Genomic DNA, 20,118 nt, shown 5'->3' with positions numbered 1-20,118 from the left:
GATCGCCTCCTATACCCTCATTCACTATTCCCTACCTTATCACTTTATTTGAAGGAGTGAATGAAAACGAGTGCGTGAAGTCGGACAACCGTTGTGTGTACATCAGCTGTACACTCGTTATTGCGGTGCGATGTGGGATAGAATGAGTGCACTCAATAACGTCCACTATGGTTGCGGACACCACTAAGCGTTGTCCCCTCCAAATAATGCCCTATTTGAGGTTATAAGGGGCGATTTCGGACTCAGCCCTTGATCACAGTGCAGAATTCAAACTACACGCGGCGCGCGCGAGAGAGCGGTTTCTGCGCGGAGCACCGTGATGAGATTAACAACGCTCACCACATGGATCATATATCTGATATAGACCAGAGCGAGCGCGTTTACGTTTTTTATGGACATATTTCATATACTATAGTGCTCTAAACGTGAACTCGAAGCGTGTATGCGCACATATTTCATCACGTCTTCTTCAAATGAAATGTGCACTGATTTGGCTACACTGAACCATCTGATCACGACCGCAATGACACGATGGATTATTCTGCTATACAAAAGACAATGAATGATGCAAGTTAATAAATAACCTGACAATTCAAAGAAGAACTGGCAAAAAAAGTAACTGCTTTATTCTTTCTGTGTTAAACTGAAGTGTGTCATTTGTTCAGAGAGTGCTCTTAAATGTATTGCAAATATCCGCGTTTCTCCCTCGTTTTGGCCGTTTGTTGTTATATAGGATTTTATAACAACAATATAAGATTTTTTAAATGCTTACGGTGCCCTCAACTCTGTTTATTTTCTCTCCGTGGTCATATTTGAATATTCATGTGCCTGTAATGAGTGTGTTGCATGTCTGTGTTTTATTGGTTGTCTCTCCATATAGCATTATTTTGTGGGGCTTTGCAAACCTGTATTAACTCTAGTGTGGAATTCTTCTACAATTCTCTCGTCATGACAGTAAAATAGGGTATTCTAGTCAATCTACTGCAGTATTTCCTCTCTCAATCATTAGAAAATGTGATTAACACCCAGTCATGCATAGGGGAAAAAATACCGTCATATACCGTGAAACCGATATAATTTAGAAAAATACCGTGATATACATTTTTGGTCATACCGCCCAGCACTACAAAAGACTATGACTAAAACTAAATCAAACTAAATCCATGACTAAATCAAAATTTGCTGTCAAAATTAACACCGGTCCACTTTCGACCACTTCCACATTGGACCGGATTGCTTTCGTAGTGTAAATGCTCATGTGGTCAAATACACACAAACAGCCTCTAAAAGACCAGCTTCTCTCCATCTACTGACCTAACTAGTGTTAGACCGATATATTTTTACGTGTATCGGCCGATACAAAGCTGCTGCGTTCGCCGATATTTTTTCCCTGCATTATTTCCAGACAGGCGTCCACAGGGCAGCTCTCGCCGTCTTCAGACTCTCTTGCTCTCCCTCGCGCATATTAATCAAAATCAATTGAGAATTGACACAATGCTAAAAGGTGGAAAGACTGAAGTTTCACGTGGAGCATTGGGAGATTTTCTCCTGAATTGCCGCTGGTGTTGCTCTACAAGAGATTAAGTGAAGTGCACCTACACTCTAAACAATGCTGGGTTAAAAATAACCCAAGTTGGGTTGAAAATGGACTAACCCAGCAATTGGGTTGTTTTAAGCAAACATTTAACCCAACTGCTGGGTCAAAACAACCCAATTGCTGGGTTAGTCCATATTCAACCCAACTTGGGTTATTTTTAACCCATAATTTTTTAGAGTGCAACCATTAAATGACTAGGTTGTAAATAGTTTTAAATGAAGTATAGTACAGTCAGTGTGCACTTTATTATGCTGCTTGCTTGTTGCTACTGTGTGCAATACTGTAATTATTTTATTTATGCTTAAATATTTATTTTCATTATTTATTTTCACCACTGAACTCTTTTTTTTTTTCTTGTTCTACCTCACCTGTTTTTACTATTTGTTAAATAGTTCAATAAATGTTCCTTTTTTTAAATGGTAAATTTTAAATCATCATCATCCTGATCATTGTGTCATTTTTATGTTGTAAATTGAGGGAGCAAAAGCAGTATCGGCTCCAAATATCAGCTCGAGAAAATCGGCAGCTCGTATCGTCATCGGCTAAGGCTGATGAAAAAAAATCGGTATCGGCATCTGCACTAAAAAAATACACATCGGTCGATCCCTAGACCTAACACGTGATCATTACGGGACGCGAGCTAGCCAGACGGGATTTAAACTTTGACTGAAGACCCAAGTTTGGTTTGAAGATGAAAAAGCGTCCCAAGCACAATGTTCTCTCATCATTCCTGATGTCTAACACACACTCACAGCGTTCGGCTGGTCTCTAAAGCTGATGCTCTCTGTGTGTTTCGCAGTCGCTTATTTTGTCCATTAGATCGAAAGATATGAAAAACACACACATACACACACTCCCCTGGAAGAAATCAGGACAGAAGTGTATGAAAGTGGGCAAAAGAGACGGATTAAAACACGTCCGATTGTGATCCGATCCACCAAACGCATCAAATTACACATTACAAAAGACGTAAAGAACTGACCTGAGGTCGTGTCTGTTCTGATGCTCATATTTGTCGGTCTGGAGACGTTCAGAAAAAACCACCTGAAGATCAGACCTCTCCAACAACCGGTTATCTGGAGACAGAGAGAGCAAGTGTGTGTGTGGAAATAATATTGAGCAGGGAAACCATGTCAAACAAGAGATGACATCCATGTGCATTTGACTGGCTCATGGATTATACACACACACACACACACACACACACACACACACACGTATAAATAATATGAACAGAAAGTCTGTCTTACACTGGTGTATGATCTCCTCAAAGGCCTGACGCTGAACTCTGTCTCTCTGTTTCAGCTGCTCGACAACGTGACGTTTCCACAAACACCCGACTCCACGTCCAGCCATCTCCTCCTACACACACACACACACACACACACACACACACACACACACACACACACACACAGTTTCTTAATTCAGGGCACGTTCAGCCCACAGGGAAAAGAGGAAGATCTCAACTCAGGAGGAAGTGACTTAAGATCAAACTCAAGGAAATGAAATCTGTGTAGTCATAGTTTGAGCTGAAATTACTTCAATAAACACACAGATTACAGATAATAATAATCAGGGCTTTTCAATCCTTTAGATGCCATGGACTCCCAAGTGTGATCATCATCATGCGAATTTTAAATTTGAGTTATAATATAGTTTTATATATATTTTGAATTAGCTTTAATAATTGCATTTAATTTGAGTTTTGTTTCAAATATAGCCATTTAGGTTTAATTTATCTTTTATACATTTCTATATATTTTTATTATGCGAAGGCCAATAAAATTTTTAGTTTTATTAATTTTTCAAAGTAGCTTTAATATTTTTGGTTTACTTTTTTTGTAATTTTGTTATGTGCTTTCCTCATTTTATTAGGTTTTTTTTGTTTCAAATATTGCTATTTAGGTTTAATTTATCTTTTATAAATTTCTATATATTTTATATTTTTATTATGCGAAGGCCAATTAAAATTTTAGTTTTATTAATTTTTCAAAGTAGCTTTAATATTTTTGGTTTACTTTTTTTGTAATTTTGTGATGTGCTTTCCTCATTTTATTAGGTTTTTTTTGTTTCAAATATTGCTATTTAGGTTTAATTTATCTTTTATAAATTTCTATATATTTTATATTTTCATTATGTGAAGGCCAATTAAAATTTTAAATTTTAGTTTAATTAATATTTCAAATTAGCTTTAATATTTTTTGGTTTACTTTTTTTGTAATTTTGTTATGTGCTTTCCTCATTTTATTAGGTTTTTTTTTGTTTCAAATATTGCTATTTAGGTTTATTTTTATAATTTTTTTGTTTTTTATAAATTAATACTATATGTTTTCTGTTTATAATTTTTTAGTTTTTTATAAATTAATACTATATGTTTTCTGTTTATTATTTATTTAACTTTAACAGTTTATTTATCAAACGTTTGTTTAAGTAAAAACAAAAATGTGTATTTTTAAAATTAATTAAATGTATTTGTTTATATACATATATACATTAATTTCATTAAAAATCACTACATTATATAATACTTGACATATCATTAAAGCACATTTAAAGAGTATTGTCCACATAAATGTACTAATTCATGATATGTACAGTTATATTTTGCATCTAATTTCAAGAGCAGAATTGTTTTTATCAGAAACTTATGCCAATCAGTAATAATCATTCACACAAGGTTTATATGAATCAGATTATGAGATCTGCCATGTCATTCCAGCTGCAAGATGGAAATAAACCTCACATGATGCTGAATCACGTGTGCTGAAGACATTTAAGACAGTTGACGGATAAAACAGGATAAATGGAAAATATAAATAATACTACGACGGGAAAAACGGACAGATCTCAGACAGATATGCTATAAGAGTCAATTAAACTGATCATTTAGAACACACTAATGCAACAGCAGGTGTAATCTGATTATAAACAGCGTCATTATTAACAAACACTCGGTAGTTGTTATGTTTTGTAGGTATTTTAATGTGCTATGTCAGATTTGCACCAGCTAATCGCTGCACTTGCCTTTCACTTTCAATAAACAGCAGGTTTACTTCACCTCACAGCATCTACGCGTGTCCTCGCTAGTTTAGGTGGATTCTTCTTAATGACAAACAAGAATTAATCCGTCTAATAAGAGCCGAAGCGTGTCATTTGAGGTGTATTCGGACAGGTTTCACGCTAACCCACTCCAGACTGAAGGATCACGGACGCCATTTTGGCTCAACGGACGTACGTTTCCTGCTGCGCCGTCGCAGGCGTTTGGCGTCACGAGCGTAAGTTTTCCCTTCAAAACCAAACTTTATTTGAAGCCTCCATGACTCATGAGTCAACGAAAAGAGCAAATACATTATATAGAGAGGATAACAATGTAGAAACAGAGTACAGAAATGGGGTAATGACGTTATTTGGGCCGTATTTTAGCGTTTAGAACCAAATAATAAAAACCTTCTATGAAAGTTCTTTCTGAGTTTTAGTTTTTGTAACCATAAAATGTTAGAACCAAATAATAAAAACCTTCTATGAAAGTTCTTTCTGAGTTTTAGTTTTTGTAACCATAAAATAACGTTCCCAGAACGTTGCATGGAGGTTCTTTTTAAAATAACTTATACTGAACGTTCCCTAATTGTTATTTTTTGGTTATTATTTAATACCCATGTAAAATAACCTTCCAATTAAAACGTCACAGATGTTTTTGTGTAATGACAGAGTTATAGAAGTTTATGAAGTTTATGAAAATGTAAAAATGCATATTTTATACAAAATATATATTTTACAAAACACGTTGAACTCTAAAACAGCATGAACATCAAAGCCAAAAATCTGAACAAGTTGCGTTCCAAATTTTCGGTTGATATCCATTAATTAATTAATTTTCTGTTATTTAAAGTGTCAAAATATTATGTGGTGCGACCATAACTGATGTTTTGGAAAAAGCTTCGAAATCACTCTAAATTCATATTTTCTGCACTATCTAGCACGATTTCCAAAGTGTTTTGTAATCCTGTGCAAAATTGCAAAGCTTTTGTATTTATATTTCCATCATAATATACAGTATGAGCACTCATCACGTGGTGTGACCCATAATAGCAATAACATTAAATACAAAAATAAAATATTCTAATTTATGAATCACTGATGTTTAAGTGAATGGCCTTTTTAAAACATTTTTATGCGATTTACAGGAAAAATAAATGTTAAATACATTTAAGAAGGCAACACAAATATTAGATTTTTTTTAACAAACTCAATAAATGCAATACTTTGTTTCTAAACACTTTAATTACTAAGAACCTATAAAAAATAATGTTGGAAATGCATTTTAAAGATAAATCACAGTCGCACTACATGGCATTTTTTTAAGGCTATGGCCAATTCAACGATGAAAAAACACTTAATTAAAAATTTTAAATATGAATTTAGGTGTACACAACAATCTTAATGTTTAAACAATTGCAATAGATGTTATGTTTTAAAATTGGCCTGTTGAAAAATCCTTATATGTCATTGACCCTTATTTATTTTGTATTATGTTTCATACTGTTTATTTTTGTAACTGTTTACGAGTTTTGTAAGAGAATATACGCAACTGTTTTATTCTCCGACGGTGAAAAGAATGAGAAATGTTTAGAGAATTATTTGCGGATTGGTACAAGTTAATATATTTGCAACAAAAAGTAAATGTATACATTACTGTGACCAGCCTGTATGGGAATATGAGATATGTGTGTCCCGCACCCCATTTTTGAGAATTCTTTGAAAACGATATACCCAAATGAAAATGTCTACAGCTCTTAAACCCTATGGTCTATATTCATAAATCTGGTCTTAATTTAAACTAGACACTTGAAATGTTGCTACCAAAGAGTCATAATAACTCAAAGTAATATGGGAACAGAGTAATATACATGTAAATATACATGTAAGTGACTCACGTTTTTTTTTTTTTTTTTTCACTTAGGGAAAAAAATATTATAATTTAATGTTAAGAGCCTGAAAATAACTTAAATATAAAACTGAATGTCTAATCATGTCATGATTCAAATATGAGGATGATTCTCTCAGTAATGTGGCTTCTGTGAGCTTTTATGTCAAGAAAAGTCTAGGCGTCCTTTCAAAAAGGCCATTTATTTCAGAACATTTGCTATTGTAAAGAGTAGTTTTTCATTCAAATAAATCTGCAATAAACTGCAATAAACTACTAATTATAATGGATAAACAGTTACTGAAAAACTAAAGCAACTATTTACAGAGATAACAAAGTGTAAAAAACTAATTTAGCTGGTGAGAACTGTCAGTAAGAGTCTGCGCGCTCCACTGCAGTTGCGCCATGGAGAGCGCGCAGCCAGCGCACAATCAGTATTCACTAAAGCCTACTTACGTAAACTGCGCAAGATAATGCCTTTTGATTGGTTACTAAGTCCATCAAAAAAACCTTTGTTGGAAAGGCATTGGCTGGGCACCGAGTGCCTTTATCCAACGAAAACCATGGGCGCAATGATTGACAGCTCACCAAGCCTGTAAGGCGCTTCCTCTATATGATGCATCACAGGAGAGTCTCTGATTGGAGGAGAGAGACGAGGGTTGATCCATTTCACGTGGGAGAGACTATTCTAGCAGGGGGAGTTTGCCAGAAACGGATTAGAATCGATATTTCATTGAAAATGGACATGATTGATTACGCTAACTCAAAACTCCCTTGCAAACAACGAAGGATTTTTTGTTTTTTTCCCCTATTTTTTCGTTGTTTTGGATTAAAAAGTGGGATGCATTTTGAAGAGTGGACCCTAACACAGAGATGTATGCGGGTGTTTATTGGATTCGTCCGATCTGATCTGAACGACAGGAGATGAAATATGAGTATCGCTAATATTATGCTAATGTTTACATGGCCGGTCCTTTAGCGTTTCATTTAACCCTTTCCTCTCTGGTGTATTTATTGCAAAAACAAGTTCAGAACATGAATCTTGAGTGTTTTAGCTTTCAAATGATGCATAGTTTGTGATAGTTGATTGAATATTTTGTATAAAACAAAAGTTAATAAAAGTACACACACGCCCACTCACGTCAACCGCCCCGCCCACGATCCGGTGCGGGTTATTAACATGAAAATATACGAGTAAATGCCATCAGTGAGAAAACATCACTCATCATCTCTTGTGATTATTCTCCCTGTTTATTCTCAGGCGTAACACAGACACTTTTATATCCCCTTAAATCCTAAAGGATTCCTATAAGAAACCTGTACAGGATTCCATTTAAAATGTATTCATATTTTGGAACGGTTCCTATAGGATTCCGTTAGGAATTGTCTTATGGGATATTTATGTCTTGTCCTATAAGATTCTCATCTGATTCCTGTAGGATTCTGTGGGAATTGTCTTATAAGACAATACATAAATATTCTTTAGGATAATTTCTTCAGGATTTTAATGGGATCCAATTGGGCCTCTCTCTCTTTCTCTTTTGTCCATTAGGATTCTAAGAATCCAATAAGATCCCACAGGACAAAGTAAAATTCCATTAAAATCAATCAGAATGTCCAAAAGGATTCTAAGAATCCAATAAGATCCCACAGGACAAAGTGAAATTCCAATAGGATTTTTTGACAAGGGTATATTCAAAGGGACTTGCATTCGAGGCACACATTTGACCAGTTCTTGCTTTCCCTGGGAATCGAATCATGACCTTGTCGTTGTGATGGAACTTCTCAAAATGTCTTCTTCTGTGTTTCATTTTTGGGTGATTCAGAACTCATTTTATCTTTCTATGTTTCAGCCAATGAAAACCATGGCCGCTCCATTCAGATCACTTGTGGAAGATTATCCGAGATACCTTAAATCATTCGAGCTCTTTCTGGAGCGCTCATCGGAGCACCAGTGCATGCAGGACTTCATTCATAATACACTGCCAGACATACTGAGAAGGTGCTTTAGCGTTCCTGATAAATGTCCTATTTTAGCCTGTCCTAGCGTTGTAGCAGATTTAACAATGACATGTAATAATATTATCTTGCCCTTATTATATTCTCTCTCGCTCTCTCTGCAGCATTGGAGGAGGAAGACCCATTCTCAATGTGTTAGGAGTAGGGAGTGGAACAGGTATACTTTTAATAATACCTGAATTAGAACCGTATGGTAAAAAGTTGTGAAATTTGGCTCATTCATAGAGAACAGTCTGAGCTGTCAACCTAGCAAATGTGGAGTCTCTAACTCAATCCCTCTAGCGCCATCACCAGTCCAAAGTTTGACTCATAATAACTTTTGAACCATAAGGGCTAGAGACAAAATTATTTTGTCCTCTGATTCCTTGGCTCATGGCCTCATGGATTCGATTGCACCCTATGACGTCATTTTTCGTCATGAAAATTTTCCCGCCATTTTCCCGCCATTTCCGAAAAAAATACTTTTGCGAAATTGTCCTAGACGGTTCGTCCGATTTGCACGAAAATGGAACCAGATCATCTTCAGGCGGTGCCAACAAAACGTTGTGGAATTCAAGTTGATTCGTCAAATCGTTTTCGATAAACGCTCAAACAAATTTTACGTAGCGGTTGCGAAAATACACATAAGGCTGTATCTCCACAACGCTTTATCATATTCAAACCAAACTTGGTACATGTCATCACAAGCATGACCTGAGGCAACATGCAGCATTTCGGCACAGCGCCACCTACTGGTGCAGAGATACGAAAAATGCCTATTTTTGCTTATAACTTCTGAACCGTTTGTTCCTCCTTAGATTCGGGACATCATGCCGAGTCGACTGATATCCAATTTTACCATTTTGGCTGTCGGCCATTTTGAATTATGTGATAAAATGCTGTATTTTATGAACTCATGAATGGATTGTTACGGAACTCCGCAGCCTATGGGTCATCAGCACGATGCCCTGAAGGAGCCTGAGAAGTTTCGAAACAGCGCCACATAGTGAAGATTTGTGGTTGACTTATTTTCATGGGAGTAACTTTCTTTGGCTCCTGAATCCTTCCCGAGTCCAACGATACCAGATTTGCCAGGTTTCGGAGTATGGTTTGTGCAGCGTTGTAATTTAGCGCTTAAAAAACATTAGCTAATATCTTCGAAACCGCTAGTCCGATCGAGACCAAACCAGCATCAGAAGTTCAGAAGCATAGGTCGATAGCTATACGCTAATGCCCAAATGTCAAAATATTGATAGTAAGGGGGAGTAAAATCCAATCAAAGTCAGGTGTCAGTCGTGTTTTTTCATATAAATGTCTATAACTCCAAAAAAAAGAGATATTTTCACCAAAATTGACTCACTCTGAGGACACATACAAAAAAATGGTAGGATTGTGCCTCTTGGTGGCGCTATAATAGCACAAAACCTGAAATTCCCATAGACTACAATGCATTTTTCAGCCTTTTTGCCTAAAATCATCTTAAAATGTGTTTAATTGCTCATTGCTGCAGTTGATCTGACACTTCCAGCTATTTTGTCTTGTCATCTTCTTTGCGCTTGGCCCCGATAATGGCTGCTTGCAGCTATATTTAACATTATGTTTATATTATCATTTCAGATTTGAACAACAGAATGAAATCTTCTTATTCATCTCATTTCCAGGTGAGATTGATCTAGAGATGCTCGCTCAGCTACACCTGAAACATCCACATGTCAAAGTCAACAATGAAGTGGTGGAACCAAGCATTGACATGCTGCACAAGTATAAAGGTACCGATCATTAAAGATAATCATATAACTCGCTTTTACTAACTCTACCAATAAATGACTATTTGTGCTGTTTTTCTTTCTGTTTAGTTCGGGTATTGACCACTCCGGATCTTGATCACATTCATTTTGCATGGAACAAGATGACAGCGTCTGAGTTTAAGAAACATTGGCAAGAGAAAAACCCCGGGAAAAAGATGGACTTCATTCACATGATCCAGGTTTTGACTTTTTCATTCCGTTTATCAACTTTATTTAAAGTTAAATGATTGAGGTTTGTGTATCAAACTTGTTTTGTTATGTTTGTGGAATATTAATATCAACCTGTTTAACAGATGCTGTACTATGTCAAAGATCCAGAGGCCACTCTTTCTTTTTTTCGTAGTCTGCTAGACAAAGATGGGAAACTCATGATCGTTCTGGTGTCAGGTATGGTTAGGGTTGGGAAATATAAATTAATTCCAATTCTGGAATTGGATACTTAAGGTCAGGTATCGGATATTGTTCAAAAAATCCTTTTGGAATTTCAGTTTGTCCTGAAGGATCTTATTGGATTCTAAGAATCCTATTGGACATTCAGATTTATTTTAATGGAATTTCACTTTGTCCTGTGATCTTTTTTTTATTATTACTTTTTATTATAATAAATAATTAATGAATGAATTACTTTTTAGAGTAACTGTTGGTTTTAAACTATGGAAGATTCAAAAGAGAACTCAATCCGGCACTCGCGCATTGTTTTCTCTGCTGAACACACATCCAGAACATGAGCACAATAAGCGAATACTGAATTGAGTTCTCTTTCAAGTCTTCTTGCACTTAGGTTATTAGTTACGGTACGGATTCACTTGTCCGTGCGATACTTCTGTCGCGCCACACTGTGATGTCAAGCAACTTTAACGCGCCCGCAAAGCATCCCGGGAAGGCGGCGCTGCATTTGAAAAAATGCTGCGAGTCAAAAAGCTGGCCGATGCCTATCTTTATGCAAACAACTGAGTCGTGATGCGACTATCCAATAGAAGTAGAGCACAGGCATATTCATAGCCTACATGTACAACCCCAAATCAGAAAATGTTGGGACAGTATGGAAAACGCAAAAAAAAAAAAAAGAAGTGATTTCTAAATTTACTTTGACTTGTATTCATGTTTTGTCTGGTCAACTTCATGTCATTTGTAAATATGCATCCTTTCCTGTCATTCAGACCTGCAACACATTTCAAAAAAAGTTGGGACAGGAGCAATTTAGGGCTAGTAATGAGGTAAAATGGTTAAATAATGATGTGATTTGAAACAGGTGATGTCAACAGGTGATTGTAATTATGATTTGGTACAAACGCAGCATCCAAGAAAGGTCTAATCCTTTAGGAGCAAAGATGGGCCGAGGATCACCAGTTTGCCAACAAATACGTGAGAAAATTATTGAAATTTTTAAAAACAATGTTCCTCCAAGAAAGATAGGAAGAGAGTTGGATATTTCACATTCAACAGTGCATAACATAATTAAAAGATTCAAGGAATCTGGAGGAATTTCAGTGCGTAAAGGACAAAGGCGCAAGCCTAAGCTGAACAACCGTGATCTCCGATCCCTCAGGCGGCACTGCATCAAGAATCGTCATTCATCTAGAAGCGATATCACCACATGGGCTCAGGACTACTTTGGCAAACCTTTGTCAAGTACCACAATACGTAGTTACATCCACAAATGCCAGTTAAAACTGTACTGTGCCAAAAGGAAGCCCTATGTTAACAGTGTCCAGAAGCGCCGTCGACTTCTCTGGGCTCGGAGGCATCTGGGATGGACCATCACACAGTGGAAACGTGTACTGTGGTCAGATGAAGCAGTATTTCAGGTATTTTTTGGGAGGAATGGACGCCGTGTGCTCCGGACCAAAGAAGAAAAGGATCATCCAGACTCTTACCAGCAACAAGTCCAAAAGCGGCAAAGGTAACTTGCACTTCTGTGAAGGCACCATTAATGCTGAAAAGTACATGGAGATTTTGGAGCATAATATGCTGCCTTCAAGAAGACATCTTTTCCAGGGACGTCCATGCATATTTCAACAAGACAATGCAAAACCACATTCTGCACACATTACAAAGTCCTGGCTGCGGAGGAAGAGGGTTCGGGTACTTGACTGGCCTGCCTCAGTCCCGACCTGTCTCCAATAGAGAATGTGTGGAAGAGCCCGTACTGTTGCCCACCTTAAGACTTGTTTGCAGGAAGAATGGGACAAAATTACACCTGAAACACTTCATCACTTGGTGTCTTCAGTCCCTAAACGTCTTTTAAGTGTTGTGAAAAGGAATGTCAACATTACAAAGTGGTAAATGCTTTACTGTCCCAACTTTTTTTGAAATGTGTTGCAGGTCTGAATGACAGGAAAGGATGCATATTTACAAATGACATGAAGTTGACCAGACAAAACATGAAATATTTTGTGTTCATATAGTCTGCAATGAAATACAAGTCAAAGTAAATGTAGAAATCACTTCTTTTTTTTTTTTTTGCGTTTTCCATACTGTCCCAACTTTTTCTGATTTGGGGTTGTAGTTTTCTCATACATATATTTGTATTATTATTAGAGGATGTGTGTCGCTCCAGGTGGAAGAGCTTGAGGGACCAGTTGGGAAAAATCCGCAACAATCCCCGCTGGCTCAAAACCACGGCCATAGCGGTAAACTTGAGGAACGCCCATCAACGTACAAATGAGGGGGAAGCGTCGCAACACCACGCTTCAGTCGTGTCGCAAAAGTGGATCCGTACCGTTAGTTGTTCTTTAGGCGGCTGATATTTGTTCATGGTATTCAGCTGCAACAGAATGTTTTGCAAAAAGACACAGTTTGATATCTACATGTTTGACTTTGAATCGAAACTGTGAATCAATAAGCAGAATCGGGAATTCAAACGATACGAGTACAGTAGATCCCAGATAGCAATGAGTCGGCGGACCACCGGCGGTGATCCGGCGGCTGTAGAAGCGTCAGAATTGCGTAATCGCAAACACGTTTGACGGCGCACCGCCGGCGGCAGCCGCTTTTTAAAAGCGGCAGCCGGCTTCCTACCGCCTTCGTACCGCCGCCGGCCCGCAGGCAAACCGCCGTTCCGCCGCCTTTATACCAAAAGGCGGCCCGTCGGAGGCAAACGCTATTTTCGAGCGATCTGCCTCCGCTTATTGTGTAATAAATAATATATATATTTATTTATTATTCATATATTTGTAACATGCAGTTTATGATGGATAATAATTGAACAAACCAGATAAATTCCCATTTGGCATTTTTATTCCACATTTCAAAGTACATTAACTGTCAATGATACAAGATAATATAAATGAAATATAACAGACAATAAATAAGCTTAAATAGGCCTATAAATAACAAAACATTTTTACTAAAGAACCTGCATGTTTCCAATTAAATTTTGGTTTAAAAAAAAAAAAAAACAGCCTTACAAGCAAATTATAACACTTACAATATTTGTTAATAACAAATAGGTCAGCTCTGGGATGAAAAGAATTACCATTAAATATTATATCAAATAATGAGGATATTTGGTACCAAAGAATGTGCAGGATACCAAATAAATCGAGGTATAACATCACATTTAACAAGCCATTTCTAACAATAGGATAAATGGTAATAATTTAGAGTAAAGCTCTGGAGAAGAATAGAACAGTAGTAGAACAGAACATTATAACAAGCCTGACTATGGGTTCTCCGGTTTTCCCCGACCTCCAGAATGAGGCAGCGCAAATTGGCTTATCTTCAGTGATTTCTTGTGCGCCTATATAAAGGACAAACAACCTCGCCATCCCATATCTATCCAAGGAGCTGCCTTCAAGGCAGGGTCACAGGGAATAAAAAAAAAGTAATTTCCACAGTGAACAGTGTGGATTGGGTGAGTGTAGCCTGAAACTGGCTTCTTTAGGGGTCTTGATGTTACTGACTGCAGGATAAAGAAAGGGTTCCAGGTGTCAGTAGTCAGCCTAGGTGTAAGAGGTCGGCTGTGGGTCCCTCTCAGCTGTGCGGCGTCTTTTTCCGCCTTCACGATCAGATGCTCCTTTCAGGTAACGCATGGCGCTAACCTGGACCGCCTCATCAGTGGCATCCTGGGTTGCCAGGTTCTTCCGGATGGCTCCTGTAGAAAATACAGATCTGTCATTCCATGTGAATGTCATAAGGCCACACACATCTACTTAAATATATAACAAATTTATATATTTATATATATTACTTTGAACAATGGTCTTCAGGAACATGTCTCTAAAACATGCTTTATCCCCTACACCCGTCCAGATTGTATTAATGGAAAGGTGATTAGAGAAGATACTCTGAAGTATTCGCCACACGGTTGTCTTTAGGTCCCTCCCACATTTGATTGCCAAAAACCGAAGCTGAAAATACAAAAAAGTGTTACAAATTACATATCTCTGAAGCTTCTCATACATAAATATAAAAATGTGACAGGCTGTGGATTCAGACTGTAAAATATGCAGTGTACAATCTTAAATTTTACTTTTTAGATTACCCTACAGCATTATAAACAAAATCAGCACACTTACTGGAGCTCTTTATCCTGCCTCAAACTGTTGTCAAGCAACGCCAAATGGGTTGTCTAGGGGGAGTAACAGACCCCCTGGCAGGGATAACTCTCCAAAAGACACATTGGCACTGAAATGTTGCAGCATAGTGTCCATTTTGTTGTCCATGCTATGCACAACATCGCCAAACTCTCCAAGACGTTGCAGCATTAGGGTCTGATCTGCACCTACAGGGGTTCACAGAATAAAAGAATAAAGCAGTCAGTCCTGGTCCCTCAACTACTAAACTATGACATTTACAACTAGGTCTACTACATGTACAGGTGGCCCCAGTGGGAATTAAACCAACAACCACAGGTGTTGTTTGCAAGTTGTACCTGATTGCCCAGTACGAGCAAACGTCGTCAACATTGTCCCAACTTGCTTCACCTGCTCATGAAGTGAGCCGCTGTCATCCGAAGCTACAAAATGAAAGGCATTTGGTAATTTTGGACCTACATCACAGTCAAAAAAGTAAAATTTAAGAAAGAGTGCATGTTCTCACCTGCTTGTGCATTGCTTTCCCTCAGGGCTTGGTTCTCATTCTGGAAATCTACATAAAAAATATTTTATTTTAAATATATATATATATATATATATATATATATATATATATATATATATATATATATATATATATATATATATATATATATATATATATATATATATATAAAACAACAACTACAGGCACAATTTTCCATACTGTTAAAGTTTCCAACATCTGCAATTTCCTTTGTCCATCTCAACTCCTTTCAATATTCTTCTCCTTATAGCCCAGTAACTAGACATTGTGACTAACAATTTATTTACCTTGAAAGCCGAAACGATTGTCCAATAGTAGGTCTCTTGGATGAAGATAACCGATTGTGCTCTGGTCAAGGTATCTGCAAGAAAATGTGAACAAAACCGCATTGTTAACGTTATATACAGAATATACAGTAGCTATGCTGTGGGGGGAAAAACTGGTCAGCCAAATGTGGAACAGTAAAATGTATTCATTCAGTATAGTGATTCAAGTAAACTGCATTGTCCTCAAACATAAAAAGTACAGCAGTTCAGAGAAATAACTCATAAATGACCTTAAACGCTAGAAGAACAGTAGCAACACAGCACATGTTAGCTAACACTTGCTAAAACTGACCTAGCAGCATGCTTGTTCGGACTAACAAAATAATTTAAATAACCTATATACATCATTCTGTTTTGTTAGAAAACACAAAAAGTTAAACTTAAGTCTTTCTAGATGTAAAGCTTTGGCTAACTTACCTACAGTAGCTAGATACATTTTAACATGTAGAACATGCTTGAACTCAGTGTGTAAAAAAGGCGAAACAGCACGTGTTAGCTAACACTGCATTGTGCACTATATCAGCGTGCGTGTCTGAACAAACGAATTAAAACAACCTACCGGTATATACATCAAAAATGAACATAATATTGTGTGACACAAAAAGGAAACATGTACTTACTTAAACGCTCGTAGTCGAGGATATTTTCTGATCTCCTCTCTTCAAATACTAAAACCATGTGATGAGCGGCCTGTTGGTAAATCTGTATGTTTTTCCGGTTTGTCTTCCGCTTTTTTAAGGTATACTGCCCCTCTCGGCCGGTGGAGGTACTTCTCTGTTTTTTTATTTTATTTTTATTTAAATTAGTACATGTATAGACAAGTACAATACAAAAAGTACAATGAGAGAAAAATAAAAATAATAAAGCATTGTGGTACAGTTCCGAATATGTAGAACAAAGAATAACAACAAATGTAACACTGTATATAAAATAAATAATAAAAATAAGAATTCTGAGATAGAAAATACTTTATAATATTAAGGCAGTCACATGAAATTGAAAAGCTTTCAGGTTTCTGTTTTTGTAAGCTTTTTGTTTTGCGACCTCATGTTTGAGAGGGTTTCAAAGTTGTAAAAATCAGCTTTATAAGAGGTAATATTAGAGGGCTTCTTTTGAGTTATTCTTGTCTTATGAATGTAGAATTTTTCCTAAATAATTAATAATATATTTTTGTTTTTCAGAAAAATATGGGTTTTGAAAACAAAGTAAAATGTCATGAAGTTAGTTCTAATTTTTTGTCATGTCTATTTTAAAGTCAGTCCAAAAAGAAATAGAAAAAAGGGCAATACAAAAATAAGTGTTATCCTAAAATGAACTTTCAAACTTTCTTAACCCTACATCTGGGTCAAATTGACCAACACTGTTTAAACACACTCGACATGCAAATAATCAAGTGAAAATTTAAATGTAATTTCCTAAACCTAACCTTATCATGGAATCAAGAGTCAAGAATCTGTTATAAACCCTAATGGCTTTGGAGCAAAAAAAACTAATATTTGATATAATTCACATATAGGCTATTATGATTTTATAATCACTTCAAATGTGAGAACTAGTTAAAATGCTGTCAGTTCCACTCTATTTCCCAACAAGCCAAACATAGCCAACGTGGCTGGTCGAATTTGAGAGTAGAAATCCTTGTATTTCACAGCGGCTTGCCGCCAGCCGGCCGCGGTCCATTAGGCGGAGGCAACCGCCAGAGAAAATGAAGCCGGCGGCCCGCCGGCTAGTCGGCCGCGGCATCTCGCAAGAAATGGGAGTGACGTATTCGGCGGCAAACGTTTCATCACCGCCAGCGGGACGCACCTATAGCCGACAGCTTAGGGCCGGCGGCAAAAAGAAGCCGTGCCGATATTTTTTGCTATCTGGGATGCTCTAAAGTCAAAATCAAATCAATAATCAAAACCATTGTTTGTTGTGTTGTGTACATTTGTAGGGAAAGTATAGTGGGGTCCAAATGTCTGTAACCACAAGTGAAAATGTTTTTATCTTCTGTTTATGGTAAAAAATGATCTTAGTTTGCTTCTGCTCTTCATAGGTGAGAGTGGATGGGGCAAAATATTTGCGACTTTTAAAGAACAGCTCTGTTACACTGAGCTCAACCAGCGTGTCACTACAGGATATATAAAGACCTACTTCGATTCTGAGGGCATCCCCTACCGTAACTATGAGCTTCAGTCCCAGTTGGACATCACAGAGTGCTTCACTGAGGGCGATCCGGTGGGAGAACTGCTGCTGGATTTCCTTACCGAGGTGATGGAGTTCAGTAAGAATGCTCCTGAAGACCTGAAGAAACGAGTGCTGGACTTACTGAGACATCCTGACTGCAGTAAAGAGGTGGACGGCAGGATCATTTTCAACGACAACCTGGGAGTATTAGTGGTTGAGCCATAGATATATTAAATAATACAACTTTTGCCGTGGGCCTCTTCCTCCAGGTTGAGAACCACTGGTCTAGTGGAAGCACAGAATATCTGTATTTTCACATTTTTAGGAATGATCTGTTTCTGTCCTGATTTCAGCAGAGATAATGAGAAAAGTAACATTAGCATATATTTTGAATATTTTCATGAACTACTGTTTCCTCATTCAAGGCACCTGCAATATTCATATATAAATGCTATAGTTATGGGGGAACAAACAGGAAAAGGAAAACCAAAGAGAACAAGTATAGTTTTGCCTGCATCAACATTAAACAGCTGTTTTAACCCTCAAGCCAGCCTTGCATATAAATCCCTTCTTGTGGACACATTTGGGCACGAAGGTCACAAGTGTGATTCCAATTTTTTTTAAATAAATGTTATATCACCATCTTTGATATAATAAATTCTATCAATTTATGCCTTTTATTTTTGGGGTATTAATGAATTTATTTACCTCCTAAAAGTACCATATTTTTATGTAAAATAATATAAAGCATATCAGCAAGTCCAGAGAGCCAAAACTGAAAAATTGTGGTGACTTTGGTGACCTATGATGGTATTAATTTCTTTTTAAAGCTACAATATCAATAGCCACTAGATGGCAATAGAAATCAATGGCTGCATATGGGCTGAACTCTGTAAACCAATGTTTTAACTTACTCTAAATTATTCTAGTGGGCTCCTCCCCTAGTGGGCGGAGTCATGTTTCATATTACAACAATTATTTTAACTACTTTATATTCAAAATCTTTTCCAATCTTGACAAAACACATATTGTCGGAAAGGTCTGAGTCTCAAGGGTCCATATTTGGTGACTGTTTTGTGATGGAAGTGATATTTGGACAGAAATGTACAGGAAAATGCATCAAAACAACAATAAATGGAATTTGAATGACACCCGGTGGCTATTTTTGGTACAGCGCCTACACAAAATCTCATGGGGACTTCAATTTTTGTGATATCAACTTCAAATTTGGAACACAAATTGGTTAGACATATGGCTTTGATTTTATAGTAATTTTAGAGTAAATTCTTTTTTGTAAAATATATATTTTATATGAAATAAAAAATATTTAGTACAGTATTTTTCATTTACAGTAAATTTAAACTTCCATAACTATTTCATACTTTCATATTTTGAATTGCTTTCACTTCAGCAATAATCTGCAGAATGTCGTCTTTAAAACAAGACCAAACTTTGGTCTATATTCCAAAGCATTCTTGAATTACAGCCCTTTAAGTTTGGATAGTGCATTTTCATGTGTATTCTCAAAAAGGGGGGTGACAGTTAAAGGGTTAAGTACTTTTTTTTTTTTCAAGCACTTAACATTGTAGAATCAAGTAAATTTTTTCTCGTGTGTGTTCAGGTGGCAAACGTAGGAAAAGTAGCCTGTCATCAGCTCTCCAGACCGCCATAACTTCCTGCGAGTAAGGTCAAAATACCGGCGCGATCATAGAAATATACATAAATGCCTCATTAGTGCCTGCGCGGATTGGTCGAATGAGGAATCTACGTATATATGTCTATGATCGCGCCGGTATTTTGACCTTACACGCAGGAAGTTATGGCGGTCTGGAGAGCTGATGACATTCATCTGATATGAGGTGAAATAATAGTATAAAAAAAAAGTATACTGTTGTCTGAGGTCAACTTACGACATTTGTGTGGTTTTTACATTAAAAAATCATAATGAATAAGTAATAGGCTATTTTCTGCCCTGGTTTTGAGCCTCTCTCATGGAACGCTCTGTTTTTATGGGCGTGCCGCACTGAAGACTTGGAAGTAAACGCCCACGGCTATGATTGGATAACAGTTTTGCATAATAATGAGCTTCGGATCCCTCATCAGGATACGTGTGGAAAAACGGCAACCGTCCGTTGTTGCGCCAAAAAGGCTCACAAAATGTCTTTATCAAACAAACACTGATTTATCTCTCCTCCACCCACCCGCAATTCATTGGAACGTTATTTTTGT

The 20,118-nt window shown here is 37.0% G+C and overlaps 2 protein-coding genes across 14 annotated transcripts in view; one reads left to right on the top strand and one right to left on the bottom strand.

Moving 5' to 3' along the window:
- atg16l1 (ATG16 autophagy related 16-like 1) overlaps nucleotides 1-4,824 on the bottom strand; it is a 29,403-nt gene extending 24,579 nt beyond the window's left edge. For 9 of the 13 annotated variants that reach the window (XM_079822868.1, XM_079822857.1, XM_079822863.1 and 6 more), the window contains exons 1-3: nucleotides 4,625-4,761; nucleotides 2,848-2,959; nucleotides 2,580-2,673 (exon numbers count right to left, since the gene is read on the bottom strand). In XM_079822868.1, the coding sequence (XP_079678994.1) occupies nucleotides 2,580-2,673; nucleotides 2,848-2,953 (200 nt within the window). In that variant the 5' untranslated portion in view covers nucleotides 2,954-2,959; nucleotides 4,625-4,761. Of the gene's footprint in view, nucleotides 1-2,579; nucleotides 2,674-2,847; nucleotides 2,960-4,624 lie in introns of all 13 variants that reach the window. The other 4 variants (XM_079822864.1, XM_079822867.1, XM_079822858.1 and 1 more) reach the window with 2 other exon arrangements.
- On the top strand, nucleotides 4,342-19,039 carry LOC307130025 (histamine N-methyltransferase-like). The gene is made up of 7 exons (XM_079822870.1): nucleotides 4,342-4,875; nucleotides 8,378-8,526; nucleotides 8,648-8,700; nucleotides 10,184-10,291; nucleotides 10,379-10,509; nucleotides 10,624-10,717; nucleotides 17,759-19,039. The coding sequence occupies exons 2-7, from the start codon at nucleotides 8,381-8,383 to the stop codon at nucleotides 18,112-18,114; spliced, it is 888 nt and encodes a 295-aa protein (XP_079678996.1). The 5' UTR covers nucleotides 4,342-4,875; nucleotides 8,378-8,380; the 3' UTR covers nucleotides 18,115-19,039.
- Nucleotides 19,040-20,118: the final 1,079 nt, after the last annotated feature.

This window comes from Gobio gobio (genome assembly GCF_949357685.1).
Source record: "Gobio gobio genome assembly, chromosome: 8".
NCBI lineage: Eukaryota > Metazoa > Chordata > Actinopteri > Cypriniformes > Gobionidae > Gobio > Gobio gobio.
Note: the sequence above shows the minus strand (reverse complement) of the source record. Positions and strands in the feature narration are given on the sequence as shown.